Source organism: Clytia hemisphaerica, unplaced genomic scaffold, assembly GCF_902728285.1.
Source record: "Clytia hemisphaerica strain Z4C2 unplaced genomic scaffold, Clytia hemisphaerica genome assembly, whole genome shotgun sequence".
Classification (NCBI taxonomy): domain Eukaryota; kingdom Metazoa; phylum Cnidaria; class Hydrozoa; order Leptothecata; family Clytiidae; genus Clytia; species Clytia hemisphaerica.
This window is the reverse complement of record NW_027104066.1, coordinates 1-9482: the sequence shown is the minus strand read 5'-3', so window position 1 is coordinate 9482 and position 9482 is coordinate 1. Positions and strand designations below refer to the sequence as shown.

Here is a 9482-nt window from a genome sequence, read left to right as displayed (position 1 = left end):
CACATAGCTTGGATACCGATCTCAATTCAATCCAACTATCATTACATAGCTTGGATACCGATCTTAATTCAATCCAACTATCATCACATAGCTTGGATACCGATCTCAATTCAATCCAACTATCATCACATAGCTTGGATACCGATCTCAATTCAATCCAACTATAATCACATAGCTTGGATACCTACCTTATTTCTTGAATACGATTGCTCAGTTCAAGTTTTAGAGCAGATTGAACACCGATCGCTCAATCCACGTCACAAGCAAGACTGGATACCGATTGCTCAATTCACACTCTGCTCCCAGAGACCTGGATACCAATCGCACAACTCAAGTACACAAATCATAGATCACACCGATCACCACATTCAATCTAGACGAACAAAGTCTAGACATCAAGACAAGTACCACTATATCTTGACTCCAATAAGCAGCTGGCTAACAAAAATCAGTAACTGCCTTCCATCAATTTAGTCTTGAAGAGACTAGCTTCAAGCCAACACTCAACTTCTTCTCTTCTCCACCCAACTGTCTCGACATAATGCCGGAGGCAAGAGAGATTTCTCAAGCAAAGAGAAAAAGGAACAGCAAGAAGTACATGATCACTAAAACCATAGAGGAGATCAGTTCACTAATCTTAACCAGAGGTAGTCGAACTAAGGTAAAATACCTTCGAACTGCTCTCGATGACATGCATCATCAAGCTGTTATACTACACGAAGACCTGATGCTACTCCTGGAAAACGATAACCCTGATTACAATGACATCTGGATCGATGACCTCTCCTTGAGAATCAACTCTTGTTGTGGTGACGTTACAACATACCTGAAGGAACGTGAGAACGACACGTTATCCTCGTCTTCATCGGAAAAGTTAAAGAAAGAGTCCAAATGTGGAGAGAAGAAACCGCAACCCAAATCCAAGAAGAGGAGAAATCCCTGACAGATGACAGACCTCAATCACTGCCTGACGATATTACCGCAGCCTTCTCACAGCTTCATGTCACGGAGAACCTTACTGAAACTACAAACAGACGACACAATGCTGATGTAAAGAAATCATCTGATGTAAAGCACATAGGAAGGAAAAGCAGCAGCCTTTCAGACTTACCACATCTTGCAAATTCACAAGAAACAGCCCCCTTTCTCGACAACTATCCTAACCTGCAAAGGGGAAACCAACCAAACTCAAGTTTACCCAGTCCTCTCCGAAGACCAGATGTTTACGAAGACGGACTAGACCCAACTTCAGAATCAAGACTCTACCTTCAAGAACCAATCCAAACAACAGAGATCAACTCAAATCTCGATTATCAAGTGGTGAGTTTACCAACCAGGACCTGTACCAAAGTTACGGAAACAGTCGAACACAAAGGCAAGTTACGTTCCAAGAAAATCTGCGAACCGATGCACCACTGAATAGTCCAATCATTGAAGGTGATCCTCTCCACAGTACCTACATCATTCAAGACAAACGTCAGCCAAGTGTCAAAATAAAGTCCACAAGGGAGAGAGATAAAGAAACCGAAAGGGTATCACCGGAAGACAAAGATGAATCTTCCTCCACACAAGCTGTAGATGCTTGGATAGACGACCTCAATCGATCCACTATTAACATCATCCCAGATGGTAGGATCCATGACGTTCAAATGCAGATGCTCATTCAGCAAAGACTGCCACCCCAAAGACTTCCTACCTTTGATGGGGCCGCCGATAAATGGGTCTTGTTTATCTCAAATTTCTTCGATATGGTCCACAATCAACCGTACTTGGACATCTTTCAAAAAAGAACCTACTTAAACCAACACCTCGTGGGCGAACCAAAGAAGGCAATAGAAGGCTTCGCAAGTGACACCGATGGCTACATCGCTTCACTCAAACGACTTAAATACATGTTTGGTAATCCTTCACTGGTTGCCCAAGCAACAATACGAAAGGTTGTCACTGGTAACCAAATACCCGAACATGATTCAAGGTCTCTAACCCAATTCTACTACGCCCTGTCTACTTGCATTAATACATTAGTGAAAATGAAGTATACGGCTGACATCCACAGCACTGATGTTCTGAGACAAATACTAAAGAGACTTCCCAACCACCTCCTGAGAAAATGGTCTGAGTACTCCTTGATCCTCAGGCGAAAGGCAGAACCAAACCTGATCCATTTGGAGCAGTGGCTACAAGCAAGAGTTATGGCTTCAAAGGACCCAAACCTGCCAACTGATCGAAGTAATCGAAATGGTCCACGTGTTCACAAGTTTGGTCCAACAGACAATACAAGGCACTGTCCATGCTGCAACGGTGATCACTACCTATTCAAGTGTGAAGGCTTCAAAGCAAAACCAGATGACGAAAAACTCAACTTTGTCAAGTCAAAGCGTCTATGTTTCAACTGTCTTGGTCAAGGACACGGTGTCAGTACCTGCAGCTCAAAAAAGACTTGTTTTGCAAAGGGGTGTAAGAAGCATCACCATACTACAATCCACCAGGCAATAGTAAATTTGGAGTCCAAGGCCAAACCCGAATTTTCTAAAGACAAAGATAGAAAGGACGGGCCAAAGTTACCAAGCATCAACATGACCAGAAACGATTACAACGTCTTCCTGAAAGTCGTCCCAGTAACAGTTACAAACCAAGCTGGTCATTCAGTCAATACTTACGCCCTCCTCGATAGTGGGAGCCAGTGTACACTCATAACAAAGAGCCTTTGTCAATCACTCAAGTTGCCAGGAAAGGTAAAGAAAGTTTCCTTTGGTACCATCAAAGACGAGGAGGAAATGCAGGCCAAGATTGTCAACTTAAAGTTATCCTCCACAGATGGAAGCTTCGTCTCTCAAGTGAAGAATGTCTACTCTCTACATGAAGACAATTTCAAGGTTCCAGGACAGACAGTTCCAGTAACAGATGACCCTAAATGGGATTATATTCGAGACATCGATCTTCCTCAAGTAGAATCGAGACAAGTTCAAGTCCTCATTGGTGCCGACGTGCCAGCAGCTCTACTTACCAAAGAAGTTCGAAAGGGAGCGTCTGGTCTACCCTATGCAACCAAGACACCTTTAGGATGGACCCTGTTCGGTTTATACGAAGGAGGTGCGTCAGGATCAATATGGATCAAACACATCAGACCAAGGGTTCACAAAGAGGAGAACAGACTGGACGATCTCGTCAAACAATTCTGGGACACTGAATCCTTTGGAACAGAATTCGACATGCAGGAACCAATGTCAGTGACGGATAAGAAGTTTCTAAAAGTGCTAGAAGATGAAACTACCTTCGAAGACGGCCATTACGTCGTACCCATGTTATGGAAGTCTGATGAGAAACTTCCTGACAGCTCACCAATGGCATTCAGGAGACTATCTTACCTCACCAAACGCTTCCAAGGGACCAAGATTACTTTACCAAGTACAAAGAAAATGTAGATGGGTACCTTAACCACAACTATGCCCGGAAATTGACAAAGGCAGAATCCAAAGAAAAATTAACCAAATCATGGTACCTTCCCCACCACGGAGTGATAAACGAGAATAAGCCAGGGAAGGTGAGAATGGTCTTCGATGCAGCTTCAAAGACCAAGAATCAAAGCTTGAACTCCAGTCTTAGTACCGGTCCAGACTTGCTGAACAGTCTACTTGGGGTATTATTACGGTTCAGGAAACACAAAATAGCCATCGTCGCCGACATAGAGAAGATGTTCTATCAGGTTCGACTTAAACCTGAGGATACCGACTCATTGAGGTTCCTCTGGCACGATGATCCACATTCAAAGGAAGAGCCAGATCAATACAAGATGCTCGTCCATATCCTTGGAGCCACATGTTCACGTGCTGTGCTTCATACGCCCTTAGAAGAGCAATAACTGATCAGAAAGGCAACTTTCCCTCAGATGTCATCAACACACTCCTGAGGAACTTCTACGTTGACGATCTCCTCTCATCAGTAACCAACGAAGACAAGGGGAAGGAGCTGATCAAATCATCCGACATACTGATGGGAAATCGAGGATTCAACCTGACGAAATACAACAGCAATTCAAAGGAAGTCCTTCAAGCCGCTCCAGAACACAAACGCACTTCGAATACCTCAATTGAATTTGAAAACACGATCACTCGAGCTCTAGGTGTCAAGTGGGATTTAAAGGAAGATTGCTTTCTCTACAACGTCAACGTCGATCCGATCCTACTACCCTCACAAAGAGACTGATCTTGAAAAAAGCATCAACAGTATTTGACCCTCTGGGCTTCCTAGCACCATTCACACTCAAAGCTAAACTGATTCTTCAAGATTTATGGCGTTTGAAAGTCAATTGGGATGAACCACTAGATGTCAAGACGAACGAAGTTTGGTCACAATGGCTAAAGGAGTTGTCACAACTATCAAAATCAATCCGCATCCCCAGAAGTCTGGATCTAATCCCTGAATCATCTCAACTTGTTCAGCTACATGTCTTCTGCGATGCTTCAGAAAGAGCCTTCGCTGCAACTGCCTACATACGAGTCGAAGAATGCGGCGCTGTTCGTGTTCACATCATTATGGCAAAGACCAGAGTTGCACCAATAAACAAATATCTTTACCACGCCTTGAACTGCAAGGAGCAGTGATGGCGGTGCGAATCAAAGAAACGATCAACAAAGAATTCGACCACGACTTCGAGCAGACCATCTTCTGGACTGACTCGACGCTGAACCTGCAATGCATCAACAATGAGGAGAGAAGGTTCAGAACATTTGTGGCCAACCGTATTTCTGAAATACGAGAGCATTCCGAAGTATCCCAATGGAAGTTTGTTCCCGGAAAGACAAACCCTCAGACTTAGCTACAAGAGAGGAAGGGTTGAAAGCAGTAGAAGACGATGTATGGCTCAACGTTCCAGCGTACCTTAGGCTAACCTGAATCGGAATGGCCATCAATCCCGAAGATTCCCCTAGACGAAAACTACATTGAACTTCGAAGGGTAAACGTCACGCAAATGAGTGTACCAAACCTCTTCTACAATACAAAGGATTCTCCTCTTGGCGAAAGATCNAAGCAAATCCAAGAAGGACGTCAACTGAAAGGTTCTCTAAAGAAACTTGATGTGTTCCTAGATGATCAAGGAGTTATGCGTGTTGGTGGTAGACTAAAGTATGGAGACTTTCCCTATGCATCCAAACATCAAATCGTCCTACCAGCCAAACAACCTGCCGTCATCTTACTGGGCAGAAAGTTTCACAACCAATTCCACCATGTCGGAAAAGAGCACATGTTGTCACTCCTTCGGCAGCGTTACTGGATTATCGGTGGAAGAGCCATGTGTAGACAGATCATACAATCATGCATCACATGTCAAAAGCTAAACGCCAAACCATCATTTACAAAGATGGCGAACTTACCAGAAGACCGAATAACCGTATCAACGCCTACGTTCTATCACACGGGTGTTGATTATTTTGGTCCAATACTCGTCAAGGTACTGCGAAGCCGTGTAAAGCGTTGGGGATGCATATTCACCTGCCTCACAACACGAGCAATTCACTTAGAAGTTGCACCATCCTTAGAATCAGACGACTTCATCAACGTATTGGAACGCTTCATTGGAGGAGAGGAAGCCCAAAGCTAATTCGTTCCGACTGTGGGACAAACTTTAAAGGAGCAAACAATGAACTCAAGAAGGAACTAGAAGAACGTATGGACTCTGCCAAGATCGACCAAAGTTTGAGACGTCAAAGCATTGAATGGGATTTCAACCCTCCAGAATCCCCACACATGGGTGGGGTATGGGAACGGATGGTTCGAAGTGTAAAGACGTCACTCAATGCGATCATCATGGCCGAATACGTCGTGTTAAACGATTTTACTCTCCTGACAGTCCTCACTGAAGTAGAAGCACTTGTCAACAGCAGACCACTAACGTCAGTTAGTGATGACACGTCTGACCTGGACGCGCTAACTCCAAACCACTTCATCATTGGAAGAGCTTCTACTCTACTTCCAACATGCATCACTTACAATGACAACGTGACTCCAAGAAAGCGCTGGAAACAAGTCCAGTCAATCACTCAACAATTCTGGGATAGATGGAGAAGGGAATACCTTCCAACTCTAACCGCTCGAAACAAGTGGACTCGAGCTTCAAAAAACGTCCAGGTTGGTGACCTGGTCCTGGTACATGACACCCAATCACTCAGCCACGGCAAATGGCTGCTCGGCCGCATCAATCAAGTGTTTCCTGGTCGGGACAATCGCGTCCGAAAGGTCGAAGTCATCACTCATTCCGGTCGTTATACACGGCCAATCACAATGATTTCACCACTCGAATTGAGCAACTAGGATTGCACCCCACCAGGAGAACCAGCATTCGTATCAATGTGGTAGTCAACACCTTCATTGGTTGGTTGACAATTATATCCAATTTGTTGGTCGTTATCCACTGATTCGATTAGTATTCGTATCCAGCTGTGGTGCTGGTTGGTTCGATTGACGTTCGTTGTGTTAATTGGTAATGATCAATGGGCGTGGCATGTTGGTGTTGGTTGTAAACTTCATTTGAGAGGTTTTCTCAAGGACGGGGGTGTTACATTTTATATTTCCCCACGGAACTTTTAGCTAAAGATGTCCTTTGTGTCACTCTTACAGTGAAGTCAAGTTTAAAAATATTTTGTATTAGGAAAAGCGACGGCTAGCTTACCTTTGTTGTTATTTCTCTTTTCAGAATACCACTTCACATCAAAGTCAAACCATATACTGTCAGCACGCAATTTCTCTTCATTTGACATTTAACAAAATGATAACGAAGCGTTACTCCCTTGAGACCCGACAACAGATTCAGTGCATCCATCCAAAAATTGTTGCAGTGATTAAGAGCCGTTAATTATGCAAGCAAAACACGTAATATTTATTATGATTTAATTTTTCTGGCAAGGTATATTTATTAAAAGTAAATTCTTTTCAGCAAATGTAACTAGGACTTTAACTTTTTGTAATGAGTTTTTTAGTATATCGATTCTCTGTCTACGTTTTCTTTCTTGGAGGGCGTGGTAAAAACACGTTTAATGTGGATTTAATTCCCTCTATAACCGTAACACAATTTCGCAATTTCGTCAATTTTATTTTTAAAGTCTCAAAAATCGTTTCCCAGGTCTTGGGACGGTAATTCAGGTCTTGGGCCGCTAAATCAGGGCTTGGGCTGCTAAATCAGGGCTTGGGCCGCTTACAGAAAAAAATTTGCGGCGGGAACTAGGTTTGCTGGAAGACGGGCTGGCCCGCTCGGATGTTTGGTAATCAGAAATTTGGAGGGCAAAACCGTAGAAACTAATCAGAAAATTTGGCAATTTAGCTCTTTTTCGTAACTCATTGGTGACTGAAATAAATTTTTTTCTGTTCGCATACCCGTACCATCTATTTGCCTAGTCCCCTCCGTGTATCTAGGTTATTCGAATTGGAAGTACGTTGTAAATATTTCACGTACTCTTAAAGTAACCTGTTTTGAATATTTCTCATATTGCATTGTCGATTCCCAATTCTATGTAATTCTTGTTCAATCTATCCAAAAGTTTGAGCTTATCAGCCTTTTTTTATATAAAAGATCTAAGAAATAAACCATTAATGGGCACTGATCTGTTTCGTCTCGGCAAAATGGAGCCCATACTATAGTCAACTTTATCTATATCAAACTAACCCGATATTGAAGTCTTTAATGAATATAAAAAGATCACCCTCCAGTCCGATAAATCCAAGTCCGAGGCACAATAAAAGACATAATATTTGAGAAAAAAGGGAAATCCCCACGAAATTTTATAACAACACACGATCTGGAGCTGCTGGAACTTAGGTTGGAATGGTGGAGTTTAACGCTAGACTGAAGGCCTTAGGATCTGAAGATCCAAAAGTTCAAGAATGATCTAATAGGGCTTTGAATATAGCGTGGAAGTCTATAAACCCCTCCCGAATTGAAAAAAATTGAACAAATTTATCAATTAGCCCAAAAGCGACTTTAAATCGCTAAAAACGAGGAATTAAACCAAATTCTCAATTCTCATATTTTAACCGAGTTTGCAGAAATCACCTAACGAAAACTATAATGCAACTAAAAAACGCTATGTGTGAATAGTTATAGACTGTTTAATTGCAAAATTGAAGATAACTACGGAAATGAATTAACTCCGAGACTGCCTTACTCCTTTATTTCCTTGCTGTTTTCACTTCCCACTTGAAAAGGCTATCTGAACTTGAAAAAGTACAGAGTTCTGTTGGGTCGTTAGTGTTAATAATGTGATCTTAGGCTCCAAATAAACGGCCCCCCCGCTTGTTAATTTTTCGAAAATTTTCCAACCCCCCCCCCCCGGACCTTATTAGGACCCCCCGTTTATTAATCTCTAAGAATATTTTCAGCTGTCAAAGAGAAGGCCCCTTATTTTGCTCTAAATAGCCTGATTTTAGTATATTTTACCTTATTTTTGGGTTGAAATCATAACATAGTTTGTCGATTCTCTTGGGGTAACAAGGTTGTATTTTATAATTGCTTCTTCGCTAAAGCTACGAACACATTCTAATTTTGTGTTCTGTTTCCTAAAATATTTAAATATATTAATATGCACAATTTCTTTGATTATGTCATTTTTGCTTTTAATGAATTATAAACTGTGAAATTATTCCAATCAGCCAGTAATTCCTCACGGACTTCTTATTTTATTATTGACGTATACGCACAATCTAATTACAGAGTAAAATGTCACGTGATTCTTCATTTTGAACGCTCGCGTTAGTATAGTAAGCTTTACTTTTTCTTATCTGTGAAATAAGGGGAAATCTTTTGAACAATATCTTGAGATTTATTGACTCGAGAAAAAAATCCAGCATAGAGAAGGTGTATTTTTAAATGCTTTATCTAATGAAACAGTTTTAAAATCAATCTTATGTTGGGATTTTTGCGCAGTCACTCGTAACTATGCCTGTGCACCTCGTTGCTATGGGTTTGCTATGAAATTAGGCGAAAGCGAAAGTGAAAACACGAAAGCGTAGCTCTAATTCGCGTTTTCCGTAATACAAAAAAAAGCGATACTTGACCGTACTGTCTTACGATCATTATCTATCAATTGTAGCAATTATCTCGTTTTATATTCTCAAAGTAATTATCTTTTATACGAATCCCTAGACGTTTGTATTTCTTTTGTAGTATAGTCACTAGCTCATTGTTTCTAGTTTTTTCTAATGTCAGAATTTTCACTGTATATTTTTTGATCGCTCTGTATGAAGTTAGTTCAACAGTGCGAGTTATGACAAGAAGACAGAATGAACGAGATGAATATTTTTGTCTGAAGTCTATGGCTCACTCTTGAATTCAATACTTTACAATAAATGTCCGGCGTCCAAAATTCCCTGTATGCAACACCGGACTGACACCGGACTTATTGCGTCCGGTGTATCGAAAGGATACTTTTTGCCACCGGACAAATACACCGGACAGTCCGGTGCGTCGGCAGGGTCCTGTCTGGAGTCAC

General features: G+C 41.7%; 5 protein-coding genes across 5 annotated transcripts; all 5 read left to right on the top strand.

Moving 5' to 3' along the window:
• The first annotated feature begins 1000 nt into the window (after nucleotides 1–1000).
• On the top strand, nucleotides 1001–3425 carry LOC136812481 (uncharacterized). Its single transcript, XM_067068981.1, has 2 exons — nucleotides 1001–1050; nucleotides 1292–3425. The coding sequence occupies exons 1-2, from the start codon at nucleotides 1001–1003 to the stop codon at nucleotides 3423–3425; spliced, it is 2184 nt and encodes a 727-aa protein (XP_066925082.1).
• Nucleotides 3426–3819: 394 nt separating this feature from the next.
• Nucleotides 3820–4206, top strand: LOC136812480 (uncharacterized). The gene has a single exon (XM_067068980.1). The coding sequence runs from the start codon at nucleotides 3820–3822 to the stop codon at nucleotides 4204–4206; it is 387 nt and encodes a 128-aa protein (XP_066925081.1).
• Nucleotides 4207–4507: 301 nt separating this feature from the next.
• LOC136812479 (uncharacterized) lies at nucleotides 4508–4819 on the top strand. Its single transcript, XM_067068979.1, has one exon. The coding sequence runs from the start codon at nucleotides 4508–4510 to the stop codon at nucleotides 4817–4819; it is 312 nt and encodes a 103-aa protein (XP_066925080.1).
• A 153-nt stretch (nucleotides 4820–4972) lies between these two features.
• On the top strand, nucleotides 4973–5602 carry LOC136812478 (uncharacterized). Its single transcript, XM_067068978.1, has one exon. The coding sequence runs from the start codon at nucleotides 4973–4975 to the stop codon at nucleotides 5600–5602; it is 630 nt and encodes a 209-aa protein (XP_066925079.1).
• Nucleotides 5603–5670: 68 nt separating this feature from the next.
• On the top strand, nucleotides 5671–6312 carry LOC136812477 (uncharacterized). The gene has a single exon (XM_067068976.1). It carries the CDS (start codon nucleotides 5671–5673, stop codon nucleotides 6310–6312), a length of 642 nt encoding a protein of 213 aa, XP_066925077.1.
• Nucleotides 6313–9482: the final 3170 nt, after the last annotated feature.

Coding starts and splice junctions, on each gene's coding strand:
- LOC136812481 (XM_067068981.1), top strand. CDS start 1,001: ATGTCACGGAGAACCTTACTGAAACTACAAACAGACGACACAATGCTG. Junction 1,051..1,291: donor ACAGACGACACAATGCTGAT/GTAAAGAAATCA, acceptor TCCAAACAACAG/AGATCAACTCAAATCTCGAT.
- LOC136812480 (XM_067068980.1), top strand. CDS start 3,820: ATGTTCACGTGCTGTGCTTCATACGCCCTTAGAAGAGCAATAACTGAT.
- LOC136812479 (XM_067068979.1), top strand. CDS start 4,508: ATGCGGCGCTGTTCGTGTTCACATCATTATGGCAAAGACCAGAGTTGC.
- LOC136812477 (XM_067068976.1), top strand. CDS start 5,671: ATGGACTCTGCCAAGATCGACCAAAGTTTGAGACGTCAAAGCATTGAA.